This window comes from Acomys minous (assembly GCF_964271855.1).
Source record: "Acomys minous genome assembly, chromosome: 13".
NCBI classification, from domain to species: domain Eukaryota; kingdom Metazoa; phylum Chordata; class Mammalia; order Rodentia; family Muridae; genus Acomys; species Acomys minous.
This window is the reverse complement of record NC_140495.1, coordinates 111508732-111527460: the sequence shown is the minus strand read 5'-3', so window position 1 is coordinate 111527460 and position 18729 is coordinate 111508732. Positions and strand designations below refer to the sequence as shown.

The window sequence follows — 18729 nt, the reverse complement described above, 5'->3', positions numbered from 1 at the left end:
CCCCACTTGCCTCTCGGTACGGGTTCAGCATGGCTGCCACAGCGCCGAGGCGCGCACAGCGCAGGCGCAAGGGTGTGCCCGGCCCGGGGGGAAGGGGAGGGAGAGGCGCGGTCCGCGCGGAGAGCCGCCGTGCGCAGGCGCGGGGCGCGCGGGAGCGCGCGGTCCTCCCGGGCGGGCTCCCCGCGCGCGATGGGTGGGGCGGGGGCGCGCGGGCCTGCGCCCGGACGGCCTTCCCCACCCCCACCGCACCCCGGCGGCGGGAGCAGGTTCTTCCGGCTCCGGTCTCAGGCGGAGTCCCGCGCGGCTCCCCAGCCGTGGTCCCGGGAGGCCCGCCCGCCCGCGGGGCCCGGCTGCAGCTGCGGGGCGAGACCCCCCACCCTGGAACGGTGGGCTCCGCTGCGGTGATGCTGTGTTGGAGGTTTTGATCCGGGGGAGTTGTTTTCATCTTGATTCTTTGCTGACATTGTCTGTACTCTTGTCTTGCCATCTTGCCAGCTTCTTTAGTTTTCTCAGTCTTGAATTCATCCTTATTAACATCCAGGCTGGTAACTTAAACCGTAATGCAGTTGACTTAAAATGTGAAGCTTGCCTTTTTTTTTTTTTTTTGTCTTTCGAAGCGAAGTCTGGCTTTCCACTCATCCGCAGACCCCCTGCGCGCTCTGTGTGTGGACCGCGGCATGTCTCCTCCTTACTTCATCAGTGTCCTCTCAGTGACTTGATCACGTTTTTCTGTTAACCCCAAATAATTCCACCTGTCCAGTTTCTCAGCCATTCAGTATCGTACCCTGTCATAAGCACTCAACAGTGTTCAACGCCATTGCGCAGCCGAGACCATTCGGCTCCTATGTGTGAGGTTCTCACCGCCTTGCTTTCCAGGACCTCCCAGCTGACAACCCCAGACTGTGCTCTCATTTGACATTGATCTCTCCATGGCATTTCTGTATGGGTTCCTAACCAGTCTCCTCCCTTTTGGATGTTTGGGTAGCTGGCTCATGCTGTGTTCGTCTGGATTGCACTTTGCTTCTCTATGGTTGCGTTCAGTGACTCAAGCCTTTGGCTCCAACGTTAGTTCACACAGTTCTCTTGAGTGGAACTTATTTTATTATTTAAAACATTTTAATTTTATTAATTTATTCAGATTACAACTCAGTTGTTATTCCCATCACTTGTATCCTCCCGTTCCTCCCTCCCTCCCACTTTCACCCCATTCCCCTCCCCTAGGTCTAAGACCGAGGGGGACCTCCTCCCCCACTATATGGTCATAGGCTATCAAGTCTCATTTTGGTAGCCTGCTTATTGGATATGCTTGGATAACCCAGACTCTGCAGCGTGCTCAGGACTGATGTGGGCCTTACAGCTCACCAGCCCTGCTCCTGTGTTATCCCGAAGGGCGGCAGCTTCTGAGGCCCGGATCGCAGGAGTCCTCATCTCTCCTTACAAATCTGTATCCACCAGAATCCTACCCTTCTCTTAACTGCCCACTGGTGCACACCACGGTGTCCTAACTAACCAGGGAATCCCGCTTTTGTCCTACTCCATCACCGAAGTCACTATCCTACCTAGTAGCTGACCTGAATTTAAATCAGTGTTAAATGTGATTTCACTGTGTTTCGTAGTGGCACTAGCCACAAGTAGTGGCCACACACGGTTATCGGCTTCATATGGGGCAGCTCAATTCATGGGTTATAGAGTAATTCTGTCAGTGCCAGGCAAGTGCTGTTCTGCTGAGCTTCACCCCAGCCCCAAGACTGTTTTGGAGGGAGGTGCTCTGGGCTTTCCCACTTGGCCTATGATGAGTGGGCGCTCCACACTAGAACTCTGCCCCTGTGTTACCTGTTAGTGCCCTGTGTGTCAGAAAGCCTGCTTCCTGCTGCCAGCCTCACGCTAGCCACGCCTCTCCAACCCTCTACCCAACTCCTGGGCAGCTTTCCAGTTGCATGCCATGGGAATGTCATTTTGCCTTGTGCCTCAGTGTTTTACACATACTTCCTTCTACATGGAGTTGGCTTTCCCTTAATTTAAACCAAAAGTTAAACCAACATTGTTTTGTTTTGTTTTTTGAGACAGGGTTTCTCTGGGTAGCCCTGGTTGTCCTAGACTCACTTTGTAGATCAGGCTGGCCTTGAACTCAGAGATCTGCCTGCTTCTGCCTCCCAAGTGAGGTGTGGCACCACGCCTGTTAAGCCAACATCTTTGAATAGCCTCTTGACTCCTAAATTAAGCTGATTTCTTTGGATTCACTTATGATTGTGACTTTGATAGTGAATCACGTGATCACCGTCTTCCCTTATGAGACTTCATCCTGAGGTGGAGACTATGTTGTGAGTGTGTGTGTGTGTGTGTGTGTGTGTGTGTGTGTGTGTATAGACAGGATTTCACTATATATATCCCTGGTTGATCTGGAACTCTGGGTAGACCAGGCTGGCCTTGAAGTCACACAGATCAGCTTGCCTCTGTCTCCTGAGGTGTGCACCATAGCCTGGCATCACTTCCGGTTTTCAGGAGATGTTTAATCCCTTGTCCAAGGTCAGACTTTGGCCAAGTAGCAGAACTGGGATTTGAACCCTTCATCTGCTCTGAACAGTGTGTTACCAGGTACACAGCTCCACAGAGTTTTGCGTCTAGGATTGGGAAGCAGTAAAGACCAGGGCAGGGATAGTTATCTTTAAGGCGGTTTAAACAGCTTTCTGAGAAGCAGTAATTAGGTAGCTGGGCTCCAGGTCAGGGATTAAGTTTTGGGAGAGAGCCTCCTAAGGGAAGATGCAGGAAGGAGACACAGGGCAGCCTGTGGGGGCTGAGCAGCAGGTGTGTCCTCCAAAGACCAAGAAAGGCGGTGGTGGCGCACGCCTTTAATCCCAGCACTCGGAGGCAGAGGCAGGCGGATCTCTGTGAATTTGAGGCCAGCCTGGTCTACAAAGTGAGTCCAGGACAGCCAAGGCTACACAGAGAGACCCTGTCTTGAAAAATCAAAAAACAAAAGAAACAAGCAAACGAAAGATACAGCAAAAGAAAGGACAGAGGCCACAGGTAGGCAGACCAGTGCGTCCAGAGGACCACACGTGGCCCCTGCCTGTCCCCCCTCCCCCCTCCCCCCACCTGACAGGCCTTTCTCCCTTAGGTGCTGCTTCCCTTAACAGCTCCTTGGGTTTGGTCAGTTCCCGCAACTCCTTCTCTGTCAGAGTGACGTGGACAGCCACCAGGAAGTCCTCCCCCTCCTCCTCCCCTTTATGCCGATCTCCACTTTCGGGTTCTTCAGGCTTCTCATCCATTTTCTCACTGTCTGACCGGTAGATGATGATGGATTCTGGACGAGACTCTTCCCGCGGCCCATTGTGGGTTCTCTGTCCAGGGCCAGAGCAGCAGCGACCGCCCTCGTCAGTGAGCCATGGTGGGGGCTTGGGAGCTGACCCTGGCTTTCCCCTGGAGCTGACTCTTCCATCCCAGTCCCGAGAACTAGCTGGGCTTAACCTGGCGGAGAGTCTGACTTGCCTGAGCAAACTCAAACTTCATGCATCACACAGCTCTCACCTGGAAAGGACTTTGCAAACACACCCCCAAGGATGAGCGTAACCTTGCTATGGAGGAACCCCGACTTCTGCTACTATGTGCCCTGAGAAAGTTTCAGGAGTCTGAGTGAGTCGTTTTTCACTTTCAACACTCCACCTTCTCTTTTGTTCCACACGTGCACTGGGACCCTGAAGGGAGGCTGAGGATGCAGAGGGCTGGCTGCAGGTGGCAGCCAGGGGCTCCCACGTTAGCCTGTGGGATGTGGAAATCTGACAAGCATATGGTAAAGTTAAAGGGACAAGACAAATGCTTCTCAGAGATGTGAGTCGTCCTGCGGCACTGTGTCCCAAGTGCACATGTCCTCTCCCCACTTGGTATCTGTTGATGGGTACATGGGTAAGGTTGGTAGAGCGGAAACCCGTCCTCTTCCCTTTTTATAATGAAGAAGAAATCTCATTTGGAAATTGGATGTGGCCTCAAGCGCTCTACTGGATTAGGATAAGTCACACCAGAGGTGACCACAGTTCCCGGGGGCTAGAGGAGGGCCACAGGCTGGGAGTCTACATCCAGCCCCAAGTTTTGGGGAAAAAATATTTTAGGGTTGGGAGGAAACAGAAATGAAAACAAGCTGGGCGTAGTGGCGCACGCTTTTAATACCAGCTCTTGGGGGGCAGAGGCAGGTGGATCTCTGTGAGTTCGAGGCCAGCCTGGTTTACAAAATGAGTCCAGGACAGCCAAGGCTACACAGAGAAACCCTGTCTTGAAAAACAAAAACAAACAAACAAAAAACAAAACAGAAATGAAAACCAAAACAAACCCCAAAACCTCACAAGAAGGTGGAGGGGGACAGGAGCTGGCAGAGGAGGGAGGGAGAGCTGGGCTTGTGGGCAGGTCTACAGGGAAATTCACTTAACTGGTGACCATGGATTTAAAGGAGACTGGCAGTCACTGAGGAACCTGACACAGACAGGCCTCACATAGGAGCATGGGGACACCTTCAGGAGACACCACAGGCCCTGCTGGGATTGGTGGAGAGAGTTGAATCTCTTGGGATGACTCCCTCACAGATGACTCAGGAGACCGCCATTGCCTGAGCCCTAAACCCTGGATTACATTCTCCTAGAGACAGGGTCTCTCTGTGTAACAGCTTTGGCTGTCCTAGACTCGCTTTGTAGACCAGGCTGGCCTTGAACTCACAGAGATCTGCATGCCTCTGCCTCCTGAATGCTGAGATTAAAGGTGTGTACCCAGCTGGACATAGGTTATTTGTTTGTTTTGTTTTTGTTTTTTCAAGACAAGGTTTCTCTGTGTAGCCTTGGCTGTATTGGACTCACTTTGTAGACCAGGCTGGCCTCGAACTCACAGAGATCTGCCTGCCTCTGACTCTGAGTGCTGGGGTTAAAGGCGTGCGCCACCACCCCAGGCCAGGTATTTCTTTTCTTTTCTTTTCTTTTTCTTTCTTTCTCTTTTTCTTACCTTGAGTTTTGTTTATTTATTATGTATACAGTGCTCTGCCTACAGCAGAGGGCACCAGATCACATTACAGATGGCTGTGAGCCACCGAGTGGTTGCTGGGGATTGAACTCAGGACCTCTGGAAGAGCAGTCAGTGCTCTCAACCTTGGAGCCATCTCTCCAGCTCAGGATGGAGGCTTCTAAACTGATCTGCCTGCAGACTGCTTACCTAGTGTTTTTAGTGCGCCACGAGCTGGTATATATCTGTGTATAACGTAAACTACAACACCAGCTCCACCCACCCACCCAGAGGGCATTTTAAAAAGCTCTACGACATTTGAAACTCCCTCTGGGGCCCTTTTGAGGTAACTGTTCAACACGTACAAAGATGGCTGGATGAAGTTAAGCAATTGCTCTAATTTTGCTGGTGAGGATCATGACCTCCATAATTATGTCAAAGGAAGGCGATTAGTGTGAGAGAGCCCCAGGCTTTGTAGACACCCCAGCCCTTAGCACAACTGACTCCATGATGGAAGCACCATTCAGGCTGTAAAACTCAGCACATGACAGCACCAACTGCCAAGAATGAAAACAAAGACCCAATCCATCAACATCCACAGTTCTGGGAAAGTCCCTACGAGTACTGACCTTGCTTTTTGGCCTCTGTCAGTCTGTCTAACTGTTCTTGTTCACTGAAGTATGTCAACCAGGAAATGGTTTTTGTGCTTAAAAGCTCATCCTGAGAAAGGCTCAGGCCACACTGAGATGCCAAACACCCAATGTGGTTTCTGGGCAGCTAGCAAAGACCTTCTATTGCCTTAAACCCGTGTAGGAGCCCTTTCTCGGTGAATACCTCACAGCAGCCAGCTGTTACAGAAGTGCTCTAAGCACGTCTATGAGATTTTAAGGAGTTAACACCAACTCCTATGAGCGACAGAAATGCTATCCTGGACTCACTCTGTAGACCAGATTGTCCTTGAACTCACAGAGATCTGCTGCCTCTGGTTCCCCAGTGCTGGGTCTAGACAGGCTCCCCCAGAGTCTCACGCTGCAGGTCAGGCCACCCCGTACTTCCCCCGTACACTGTACTTCCCCTGATTGGGGTAGTCCTTTGCCTCCCCTTCCCACCTGTTGGGGTGAGAGCTGTCACCCACCATGCCCGGCTAGCACGCGGATTCACCCTCACCCGTGTGAGCTCACGCAGGTGGCTGTGCTGAAGAGAGCTGTACTGAGGTGTCTGGTTGGTAATGATTCTCCACTCTCTGTGCTTGGGCGCAGCTGATGGGCCCAGTGGGCACATACCTAACTCAGGCTGAACCAGTTGAATCTTCTCTCTGAAGGAACCAGAAAGTTAAGACAGGCCCAACCGAGGCCGCTGTGGTGTAGGAGTGATAACTCGGGGCGTGCTGCTGAAGGCCGTGTGGTCACTGCCCGTCCTGTGGCTGCTAGTTACGCCAGCCAGGCCTGGCTTCCTCCCTCCCTTGCTTCTCCTCCCTCTCCTCTTTTCCATCCCTCCCCATCCTGTTCTGTTCCTTTTTTGAGAAAGTTTTTCCACTGTTAGCCCAGGCTGGCCTTGAACTCAGGATCGTCCTGCCTCAGCTTCCCCAATGCTGGGATTTCTGGCATCGGCCACCATACCCAGCCTCTGGAATTGGCTTCTATGCTGGAAACATCTCGTCTCACGTCCCGAGCGCTGGGGTTAAAGGTCACTACTAGAGGAGCATGGTTCCCTTTGGGCAAAACCAACTGTGAGGTGGAGCTGCTCAGCTTTCAAGTGGAGCCGGCTGCAAGTGGTGGAATGTCGGGGTGGATTCCGGAGCAGAAGCTGCAGGAAAAGCTGAGTGTGGAAGGCGCCCACCGTGAGGGAGTCAGCGAGACCATAAATACCTTCAGGGCCATGGCATCCCGCAAGAAGGGCAAAGGTTGAGGACAAAGCCCTAGGGGACATAAATTCTTAAAGCCGGGTGTGGTGGCTCACACCTGTAATCGCAGTGTTTGAGAGCCCGAGGCAGGAGAATGGATGGGAGTTCAAAGCGTTTGCTACATAGTTTGCTACATAGTTTCCAGCCAGGCTGAGCTACAGTGAGACTCTACCTCAGAAAAACAAAGAAAGAAGCATCTGGAAGAAGGAAGAGCCATGAAATCCGTGAAGCGGACTGCAGGGAGAACACAGGGGCAGGAGGAAGGCAGGCTAGGAGGGTTGCCTCCAGTCACCGCAGCGCCTAGGAGGAGAGAGGCAGGGCCAGCCGTGTCACTCGCGCAGAGCGGCCCTGACCCCACCTGGTTAACAACACAGAAATAATGGGGAGCCGTTTCATGCTGAGTGAGAGATTTCAGCAAGTGTGAAAGTGGGGGACACAGCTGTACACTGGCGTGTTGGGTGTGGAGAGGCAGGGTTTGCAAAGGGCTTGGAGTTGGCCTTCCCAGGTAACCTCCCGTGACTGCTGGTGACGCGGTAGAGTGGCTACAAAGTGGCTGCACTTGTTACTATTTTTAGTAGAACCGTAGCCAGTGGAGGAAGGTTAGCCGGCTGACCTGTGTGGTGAACTTGGGCCCCTCTGCCTGGCCCCTCCTCCCTTAGGAGCGGCACCTGCTCCTGAGCCCCTCCCACGCCGCCCACTTTCTCCTGCTGCCCAGAAGAAACCCTCTGCTGTGTGTGGGACACACTGTGCTTATGGCCCAGCCACAGCTCCTAAAGGTGGCTTTATTTGGGGTTTCCATCCTAATTCTGACCACACACAGAACAGCATTCAGCAAAGTAACAAAGCAGCCCCACTGCCTGTTCTTGCAGGTCCTGGGTGTTAAGAATGGTTCCACATTTTTTAAAAAAAATTTTTTTTAAGTAAAAATAAAAAACAAGGATGTTTCATGATACATGGTGTGGAATTCACATTTTAGTGTCCGTAAATAAAAGGACAGTTAAGGACACAACTTCAGGAAACATCAGCAGTCAGCAGCTAAAAGAGAGGCGTCCAGGAGGGAAGGCATTGGGGAGGCCTGAGGAGGAAGGAGGAGGGGAGGGAGCAGGCGGAGCCTCTGGATGCTCCCTGGTCCTCCCTGCCTGGCAGCCGGTTCTTCACACAACTTCGTTTGCAGACTCTGGTTTAGGGATTCCACGAGGGTGGCTGGGTTGTGGCTCCACAGAGAGAGTGGCTAGGACGCATGAGTCCTGGCTCGGCCTCCAGAACTGCAAGTAGCAAAAAGCTGCGTAGGGTGGCCGGTGGCTGTGCCCTGTGTCTCCCCCTATGGAGTGTTAAAGCGGCTCCAGCCCCGGCCCCTGCCCGGAAACCTTGTTCCTCACCCGGGCACCTATAAACAGATGCAGACTGCTCTTAATGTTTTGTTTCTGTGTTCCGCTACAGTTGCTGCTGTGACGCATTAAAAGAGGTCACAGGTTTCACCGTCTCCGCTGACCCACCCTGTTCATAAAGATGGATTGCTTAGGCTGTTACTTAATTGCCACCTTGGCTCTTTCTCACACTGCCTCTCCCCCACCCTCTGTCTCTTTTCTCTGTCAAACTTGAAGCATCCACGGCGACAGTTTCTAACTCACCTCCCACTCCTCGGCCCACCACAATCTGGAGTTGACTCCTACTACAACTCAGAGAGTGTTCTCAGTACTGCGCCCTCCAGCTTATAATTGTCAGGCCCTTCCCGCACTCAGCGTGGCGCTGGGTGACGGCTTACCTGCTTCCATCGCCTGCCGCTGGGTGGGCGGGGCGGCCCCTCCATCGTCTTGGCTATTAGCATAAGTGGTAATGCTCTCTCTGCTGACTCTGTTGCACCCACTCTCCAGGACTAGGCGTCCCCCCTGCTTTCCTGGGTGGCTTCCTTGGAGATTCAGCCAGCAGCAGACACTGACAAAAGAGCCAAGGAAAACCCAAAAGCTTTCTGCTTCAGCCTCCAGTGGGATGATGACTGACAGTTGTGGCCCCTGCTGGTCCAGGTAGCCGTGTCAGGAGTCTGGACAGCCTCCAGGGAGAAACTCTTTTCCGGGATCCTGAGTGTGATGGCAGTTTCTCAGCAGATGCTCGGATCTAGGATGCTAGAATCTCCACTGCGTGGCTACAGACCTGGTCTGCCTCAGGCGCTGGGGCAGAGCCTGATCCCACATACAACAAAACAAAACCAGCCTGAATTCCAGGCGTGGCTCAGTGCTCCCGTCGGGCCGCTGGGTGGAGCTGATGAGGTCGGACCCCTACGGGCCTGTCTTACCTCTGTCACCTTCAGTACAGCCTACTAGGTGTATTTTTATTTATTTATTTTTTGTTTTTTCGAGACAGGGTCTCTCTGTGTAGCCTTGGCTGTCCTGGACTCACTCTGTAGACCAGGCGGGCCTCAAACTCACAGCGATCCACTTGCCTCTGCCTCCCGAGTGCTGGGATTAAAGGCGTGCGCCGCCGCCGCCGCCGCCGCCGCCGCCGCCGCCGCCGCCGCCGCCGCTGCCACCACCGGGCCTTGCCTACTAGGTGATTTGACCCCCTGCTTCATCCTGTGTGCTCAGAGCTCCCCAAGTCAGACTCATCATTGCTCCATCCACCTCACCACCTCCGTGAGCTCCCCAAACGTAACACTTTAAGACCATATTTATTAGCAGGGTGTGGTGGCACACGCCTGTAATCCCAGCAGAGACAGGTGGATCGCTGTGAGTCCGAGGCCAGCCTGGTCTACAAAGCAAGTCCAGGCCAGCCAAGGCTACACAAAGAATCCTTGTTTTGAAAAACCAAAACCAAAACCAACCAACCAAACAAAAACCCACCATATCTCTCTGTCTTTTTCCCTCTCCCTTCCCAGTCTTTATTACCCGCCTCCCTACATCCTACACAAATGCTTTACCACTGAACTACAGCCTTCCTTTCTGTTTTTAAAAGATAAGTTCAAGTCCTTAGTCGCCCTCCAGATCCAATGTCCTCAATGTCTCAGTTTCGTGGAGCATTTTCTTTATTATAACCTCATCTGGGATCCCCTCATCTCAAGCGATGGTGATGGGAGAGTTGCATTAGCGTCTTTGCTCCTGACAAGTGGAGCTATAGACATCTGGCCAGTGGTTTTAGTTTTTCCTCAAGCTCCAGTTGTTGGAGGTGGCAGAACAGTCACTCAAGAATGCTAAATTTGGCCAGTTGTGGTGGGACACTTCTTTCATGCCAGCACTTTGAGAGTCAGAGGGTTTGAAGCCAGCCTGGTCCACATAGTCAGTTCCAGGCCAGCCAAGGCCCCACGGTGAGACCTTTTCTCAAAATGACGGTGGTGGTGGTGGTGTTATTTTGTGTCTTGTCCTGGGTTTTTGTTTATTCTTCCTTTCTCCTTTCTTTTTGCCACACTGGGCATTTGAGCTCAGTGCCCACACGTGCTAAGCAAGTTTTCTACCGCTGAGCTACACCCATGCCTCACATGCTCCCTAGTGTCATCCATGCTGCCTGCTGAGTGCATCAGAGCCTCTTCTTGCTGTGTCCAGGCCTATGCAGCCAGGTCACGGAGGCCGCAGAGGCGCGATGGAGCCAGGTCACGGAGGCTGCAGAGGAGCGATGGGTACCTTTGACTACTGTCTTGCACCTGCTTTCCCCTTGCCCTGGGATGCTTTTCTCTTTCCCCACATTCTGGTCAAATTGGTTTTCCTTCAGGTCTCTTCGTTCAGGTCCTTTTCTTATCAATGTGATAACATACTTAACAGAAACAAGCTGAGGCAGACAGGGCTTGCGTTGTCTCAGTCTGAGGAGGCAGTCCAACAGAGTGGGCAAGTTCTGGCCTCAGGAGTGAGGAGTGAGGCGCTATGGTGTACAAGGAGACAAGAAGCAGGCATGCAGCAGGGATGTGAACCACTGATGTGAAGTGGGCATGCAGCAGGGGTGTGAAGCAGGCATGCAGCAGGGGCGTGAAGCGGGCATGCAGCAGGGGTGTGAAGCGGGCATGTAGCAGGGGTGTGAAGCGGGCATGTAGCAGGGGCGTGAAGCAGGCATGCAGCAGGGGCGTGAAGCGGGCATGCAGCAGGGGCGTGAAGCGGGCATGCAGCAGGGGCGTGAAGCGGGCATGTAGAGCACTGACTGCAGCTCTTTCCTCCTCCAGTGCATCACCCCAGCGGTGTGTACGGTGCCAGCTGCACTTGGGGTGCCTCCCCATTTCATGAATTTCAACCTGGAAATCCCTCCACAGATGTATCTAGAATCTGTTTCCATGGTGATTTTAAGTCCGCTCAAACTGACAGTCAAGAAGAACTCTCATATCTTCTCAAAGTTGTCCTAACCCTCTCCAATTCCCACCACCTCACAAAAACTCCTAAACCCTGACACATTCCTCCTGCTCTGTGGTTCAGGGAGGCCAAGCCAGGGCCTCAGGCGCAGCCCATCCCCCACCCTCCCACCCCAGCCACTGAGGCATTCTCACAGAAACACTCGGCATCACAGCTATTCCTTGGTCCTTGCTAGACTTTTCACTCCTGAAGACAGGACTATGCCTTGCAGGACTCTCCCCTCATGCCAAGTGTCCATCACTGTGACAAAATGAGGTCACTTAAAAGGAAGATTTGCTTGAGCTTGTGGTTTCCTCAGTGGTCACTTGGTCCTATCGTTTGCGCCCGTGGCAAAGCAGAACATGGCAGGAGCGACTGGTGCGGCAGAGTGGCTGAGAGGGAGAGGTTGAAGTAAGTCTGTGAGGTCATGCCCCCATGGCTCAGGCCTTCCAGCTGGGCCTTACCTGCTAATGTCCCCTCTGCCTCCCAATAGTATCAGCTTGGCACACACACACACACAGATACCACACACAGACACACACAGACAGACACACCACACACACACAAGTTTATTGTGCTGATTTAGTCCCCTGGGAATTTTATTTTATTTTATTATTTTTATTTTATTTATTTATTTGTAAAAAGATATTTTGTATATTTGTAAAAAATATATTTATTTATTTATTTATTATGTTCACCAGAAGAGGGCACCAGATCTCATTGTAGATGGTTGTGAGCCTCCATGTGGTTGCTGGTAATTGAACTCAGGACCTCTAGAAGGGCAGTCAGTGCTCTTAACCTCTGAGCCATCTCTCTGGGAATTTTAAACCCCTTCAATGTCTATCACTGGGTAAACCCTGGTCTTTGGGATGGGCCTGTCTGTAGGATTCCCGCCTGCTGGTGCCTGGGCAGCAGGACCTCCAAACTCTGAATTCTCCTTGATGGGTTGACATGCTGTCCTGCAGGAGAATGTCTTTTAATTTTTTTTTTTTACTTTGTGTGTGGGTATTTTCCCCTGCATGTATGTCTGTGCACATTTGTCTGTGCACCACGTGTGTGCTTGGTACCTGAGGAGGCCAGGAGAGGGCGTCAGATTCCTTGGACCTGGAGTTAGAGTCACGATGAGCCGCCACGTGGTTGCTGGGAATTGAACCCAGGTCCTCCAGAAGAGCAGGCAGCGCTCTTACCCTCTGAGCTGTCTCTCCACCCGAAGGATGTCTTGGGTCTTCTTTGCAGCCTCATCCACATAGTTCTGGTACCAGGCCACCAGGGCCCTGGGGATGGACCGTCGGATAACGTGACTCTGAAGCACACGGCACCGCCCCTCACATGGACCTGGATGCTCAGCAACTCCAGGCATGTGTGTTTCAGCATGTGTGGCTCCGTCACCACCAGGGCACGCCTGCTCATCTTGATGAAGCTGTGTCCCATGTGCACTGTGCCATGACTATATGGTGCCCTTATGTCTGAAGACCTGCATGGACTGGGGCAGACGCTTAGGTGGCTCCCTCTGCAGACCTGAGGCCCTCGCCACATGCTGCTGCCTCCGGCAGTTTAATTGTCAATGAGATGGTGGAAACACACCACTGGGGTATCCATGAGGGGTTTCCAGAAAGGTTTAAGTCAAGAGGAACGATCTCCTTTAAATATGAGCTTCTCTGGATTGCGGGCTGTGCTCCCCGATTGAGTAAGGGGAGAAAGACCTTCCTGGTGTCTGGGAGGGAGAAACGGGGTCTGCGAGCACGGAGAGACTTCAGCCGCGTGGTGCTCTACTAGCAGGCGGTTCTGCTCTTGAATGGTTGGGCAGCTCTCTGCTTCCTGACCAGATTCGATGTGACCAGTGGCCTCACGCCCCTGTCACCAAGCCTCATGTCCATCCCAGCACAAGGGTCTGGCTCCTCACAAACCCTAAACCCAACAGCCCTTCCTCTTGAAGCCCTGCTCACCAGCTATGCGACCACAGCAAGAGGAAAAGGGACCAATACACACTTGTTTTCACATATATGTATGTGTATATATATACACACACACACATACACACACATATATATACACATACACACATATGTATACACACACACACACACACACACATATATATATATAAAAGCTTACTCAGTAATAAGACAGATCACCAATAGCAACATGTTATAAAAGTTAAGAGAATGGCCAGGCCAGGTGTGGTAGGGCACGCCTTTAATCCCAGCACTCAGAGGCAGAGGCAGGTGGATGGCTGTGAGTTCGAGGAGAGGCCAGACTGGTCTACAAAGGGAGTCCAGGACAGCCAGGGCTAACACAGAGAGACCCTGTCTCGGAAAAAAAAACCCACCAGAAAATAAAAAATAAAAGTTAAAAAGGAGAGAAGGGCCAGCAAGGCGGCTCAGCAGGTCGAAGTGTGTGCTGGGTAAAGCTTGTGAGTGAGACCCACAGTGACGGGAGAGAGCAGGCTCTTGAAAGTTGTTCTTTGACCCCCACATACGTGTCATAGCATGTGCTCAGCCACACTCATGGATGCATACATGTTCTCTCATACACACGCGTGCATACGAGAGAGAGAGAGACAGAGAGACAGAGAGAGAAAGAGAGAGAGAGAGAGACAGAGAGAGAGGGGGGGGGGAGAATTTTACGTGATAGTCAACCTGCCATGCCCCTCTCTTTCTCTCTCTGGGTTTTTGAGACGGGGTTTCTCTGTGTAGCCATGGCTGTCCTGGAACTCACAGCGATCCTCCTGCCTCTGCCTTGGAGTGCTGGGATTACAGCCGTGCTCCACCACCGCCCGCCCTTTTCTTTGCTCTCCTGCAGTTCTCACCTTTTCCCTTTCCGGAAGCCTTTTAGAGCTTGACCTTTGGCGCTTCCAAGTCTCCTCCTCCCCTCCTGCCCTTTGGGGCCGGTGTTAGTTAAAGCAAGGGTCAGTAGAACACAGGCGCTCTGCGGTGACAGGCCAACCCAGAAAGTAGCTCAGCGGTCACGTGAGCAAGTGATTCACGTCTAGGGCAGGGGGCAGTGAGGCCAGGTGACTTCTCACCAGGAGGCTCAGACCCGCGCACAATTCAAAATTTGTTATGCTGGGAGTGGTGGCCGGCACCTGCAGCCCCAGCTCTCAGGAAGGTGAGGTAGGAGGCTCGCTGAATTCCAGGCCCACCCGGCTACATAGCGAGACCACGTCCGCCCTCCCCAAGTCCCAATGAACCGGGCATGATTGTGCTTGCCTGTAATCCCAGCACTGCGGAGGTGAAGGAAGACTGGTTAGAAGTTCAAGGTCATCCTCAGATACATAGTGAGTTCTAGGCCAGCGTGGGATACAGGAGTCCAACCTCCCCAAAACCTCCCCCCCCCCAAATTATTGTTTGTTTCTGGACTTTTTGTTTTTTAACTTGATACTTGAGATTTGCAGACTTGACGTAGATTCCAAGTAGTAACCTAAGGAAGATGCAACCTAAAAAGGGAGGCTCGCTGTGTTCCTCTTGGAAATTATATCCCTCCCCGCCCCCAGGTCAAAGGGGGAGGGTCTGAGAGCCCCCGGGTTTTGCTGAGAAGGGTCGATCCCTTTATGGCTCTCCGCCGCCAGGCGGCGCTGCTCTGAGCGGCCCAGCAGCCACCTGCAGGCACCCGGCCTTCCCACCAGGGGGCGGAGGTCTCCGGAGAGTCTCTTCCCGGCCCGGGCCGGCTTCCCAGCCAAGTCTTCAAGAGGTGGCTGGCTCCCAGCCTCTCCTCAGCGACCGATGATGTCAAACTGTACACTTCTGTGATTGGTGTAGCCGAAACGAGGCGGGCAGCTATTGGCGATGCTCTGCTGGAACGCGCTGTGGGCCTGGAAGGGAGCTGGGCACCCGGGGGCTCAGTAGCTGCGGCTCCCTTTCCTGAGGGTGTGAAGGTATGGACCATGAGCGGAAGGCAGGAGCCGGGCTGCTGAAGCTGCTGCGGCTTCTGTGGCTGCTGCCCCACGCCTGGGGCCAGGTGCCCGAAGGTAAGACGCTGCCCCGCTTTTGCGTCCGTCCCGAGGGCCGTCGAGCCCAGGGAACGCAGCAGCGGAGTTTGAGCCTTGGGGCTTGAGGAGTGCCAGCCAGGCTGGGGCTCTGTGCTGGTGGCAGCGGCAAAACGGACCTACCTGCGGGAGAGGGTTGCTGTTGACGGATGTCGAGCGACCCAGGTATTTCACAGGCTCCGTCTGTGTGCTAGCCACTTCTCAAGGGAAGAAAACGGGCCTCCGCAGGACCACGAAATGGGATGACAGAGCTGGGGTTTGCACCAAGTAAGAATTACTGCCTGGCCAAGGGTGGTGGTGCAGGACTGTAATCCCAGCACTAAGGCAGGGGAGGCGGGACGATCTAGAGTTCCAGCCTCAGACAGTAACTTAGACTCCTCCGAGTCAGGATCCCACCCTAGGCTGTCCTCAACTCAGATTCTTGACCTGTCTTGTAGTTTCTCCTCGGGGAAGTTTGGGGGCAGGATGTAAGAGCAGCCTGGAAGGCCCCCCTCACACCGAGTGTGTTATTCTGGGAGTTGGCTGAAAAGTTTTCTTCCGTCTGGGGTTTTTCAAAGAGGATTGTTATTTCCTGCAGCCTGGGGCTCTGGTCCCCCAATTGTGTCAGTGCCAGGTGTGCGGTTGTCAGAGTGGCCAGGTGCCGCTGAAGTGGCCAAGGATATCTAGAGACTGGTTTACTTTACACCTGTGTCTGCAGTAGCCTGGGGCCACGTCTCTATGGCTTAGGGAGGCCATGACCCTTCCCTGCGCCCCTCAAGGCAGGAGTCCCATCCTCCGCGGAGACTTCTGAATTAGACGCAGGTGTTGGCTGTGCTGGGGTCCTGGGCTTAGTGAGGCGTTCAGGCAGCCTCTGTGGCCGTCCTTTTGAGCAGAACTGACCCTGTTGCTGCCTTCTGCAGACTTTTGCTTTCTTTTTCGTTTTTTTTTTATTTTTATTTTTATTTTTATTTTTGAGACTCATGTGCCCCCGGCTGGCTGTATGTAGCTGAGGGCAAGTTTGGACTTCGACTCCCTCCCGAGTACTGGCATCACAGATGCACATCACCCACCATACCAGGCTCTGTTCTTTACAGGTGTAGACAGTTGTTCCGTTGTGTGTAAGGAAGTTTGGGAAGATTCCTTCATTTCTTTTCCCTCTCTTCCATTGGGAGGAGGGGCCTAAGCTGCAGGTGTAGAGGGGGTAGGCCGTATCTCTAGTGTGCCCCCCAAATAGAAACCCCAGTTTTCTACTGTAAGGAGAAAGTGTGTGTGTGTTATGTATGTGTAAGTGTGTGGTGAGTGTGTAAGTGTGTGGTGAGTGTGTAAGTGTGTGGTGAGTGTGTAAGTGTGTGTGTGTGTGTGTGTCTGTCCCCAGTCCCTGAACTCACTGTCTCTTTGCAGCTCCCAGCTCCGTGCGGTGGGATGGCCCGCAAAACCACACCTTCCGGCACACCGTGTTTTGCCAGGACGGGGAGCCCAGTGTAGGTCTCTCCGAATCCTACGAAGAGGACCAGCTCTTCACCTTCGATTTCTCCCGGAACACCAGAGTGCCCCGACTGCCTGACTTTGCTGAGTGGGCTCAGGATCAGGGAGACGAGTCTGCCATTTCATTTGACAAAAACATCTGCCAGCTTTTGATCCAGAAAGTGGGCCCACAGCTTGAAGGGAAAATCCCAGTGTCCAGAGGTCAGGGACGAGGAGTGGGGCTTGGTGGGGGGGGCTGCGGAGGCTGCAGTCTTAGTCCCCCAGATTTCTACCTCACATCACCCCTCATCTCTTCTTGTCCTGCTTGGAGCTTTTCTTTTCTGCTTTAACACTCCTCCCCAGCACCTGGCTACATTCTGTGACCCGTGTTTTCCAGTGGGAGGGAGGCAGTCAGAGGCACTGAAAACCTATTGAACTTGATGAGGTGACAGGGGCCAGCTGACCCCACTGAAGCCAGCATTCTCCTCACTGTGTCGGGAAGATGGCGGGATGGGTGTGTTTTAACAAGTGTCAGATGCCAACCTGGCATCAGGAGGAGGTCAGGGCAGAGGGGTCCACACAGTGTCCTAGCTGCAGTTTCTGGTAGGAAAACCTTTCTTGGAACCCCCAGATGTCCTTGCCTCTGTCCTCCTCCCCATGTGTTTTAGCTCTTTCCAAACAGTGGCACTATCTAAACTTGTCTCCTCTCTCCCCGCTGCCCCCCCCACCAGGCCTACCCATGGCTGAGGTGTTCACACTGGAGCCCCTGGAGTTTGGCAAGCCCAACACACTGGTGTGTTTCATCAGCAACCTCTTCCCACCCACCTTGACCGTGACCTGGCAGCATCATACCGTCCCTGTGAAGGGAGCCAGCCCCACGTCCATCTCCGCCATCGATGGGCTCACCTTCCAGGCCTTCTCTTATTTAAACTTCACGCCGGAACCCTTTGACCTTTACTCCTGCATCGTGACCCATGAGATTGACCGCTACACAGCAATTGCCTACTGGGGTGAGGCCTGTTCCGCTGGAAGCCTGGTCCTTTGAGGGGTCAAAAGGCCCAGGCCCATGGGAGGGGCCCTCTCAGTTTACTTGGACGTCTTCAGCCCGCTCTTCACTCTAGCCATCCTCACCCCCATCCCCGACCCGGTTATCCCAGATACCCAAGGCCCTCTGGGTGGGGTGCTCTCCTGTTGGGCCTCCAGGCTGACCTCACCTTCTCTTCTCCAGTCCCCCAGAATGCCCTGCCTTCCGATCTCCTAGAGAACGTACTGTGTGGTGTGGCCTTCGGCCTGGGTGTGCTGGGCATCATCCTGGGCCTGGCCTTCTTCATCCACTCGCAGAGACCTTGCTCAGGTGGTAAGTCCTTCGGGGAAGGGAGGGAGCCAGGTACGAGGGTGCTGGTGTGTGCTCGAGCATACCTCCTGTATGCAGCAGGATGGGGCTACATCCTGCTATCTGGGGAGCCTGGCACACACACAGTTATTGGGGTCCACAGAAACAGTTTTGAGTAGGGGGTGGGGTTCCCTGAGGACCTGTGGGAAATGTGCTTGGAGATGACTTGAGAGCAAGGAGAGTTTGGACTCAGCTGGGTGTGTGTGAGCAGTGGGGATGCTTCCGGGAGGAAGAGGGTCCTTCTGGTGACTTCCCTTCGCCCTGCTCTCTCCTCAGACTGATTCTTCCCGGCCAGAGCGTGGAACAGCGCAGTCAGCAGGGATGTCCAGGCATCGCGTGCCGTGCTGCAGGAGTCCCTGGGATTCCTCGGGGTGTGTGTCAGTGTGCAGGTGCCTCAGCCGCGGCCTCCTTTGCATCCAGAGGAGCCCAGGCCACCACCCGATCACCACCCCATACCTTCCCTCTTGGAGGAAATAAATCTTCTTTCTTAACATCAGCGTGGCCTCTCTGCATGCTAGGCAAGGGTTCTACCGCCGAGCCATACCCCAGCCCACTACACCTTCTTAACTCCTGGAATTTGCTGCATCCCTGGCCTGAGTGGCTTGCCCTTTCAGATTCCGCGTCCCGTAACCTGGACACAGCTCACTAGGGAGGGAAATGGGAAAACCCCTCTCCTCAGCGGTGGCTTTTATCCTATCAGCTTGTGATGAGAGAGGAAGGC

The 18729-nt window shown here is 53.5% G+C and overlaps 1 protein-coding gene across 1 annotated transcript; it reads left to right on the top strand.

Annotated features, from left to right (window-relative positions):
* The first annotated feature begins 14964 nt into the window (after positions 1-14964).
* Positions 14965-18504, top strand: LOC311581780 (class II histocompatibility antigen, M alpha chain). Its single transcript, XM_084754324.1, has 5 exons — positions 14965-15154; positions 16553-16837; positions 17347-17625; positions 17844-17972; positions 18285-18504. Exons 1-5 carry the CDS (start codon positions 15064-15066, stop codon positions 18287-18289), a joined length of 789 nt encoding a protein of 262 aa, XP_084610450.1. The 5' UTR covers positions 14965-15063; the 3' UTR covers positions 18290-18504.
* The last annotated feature ends 225 nt before the right edge of the window (positions 18505-18729 follow it).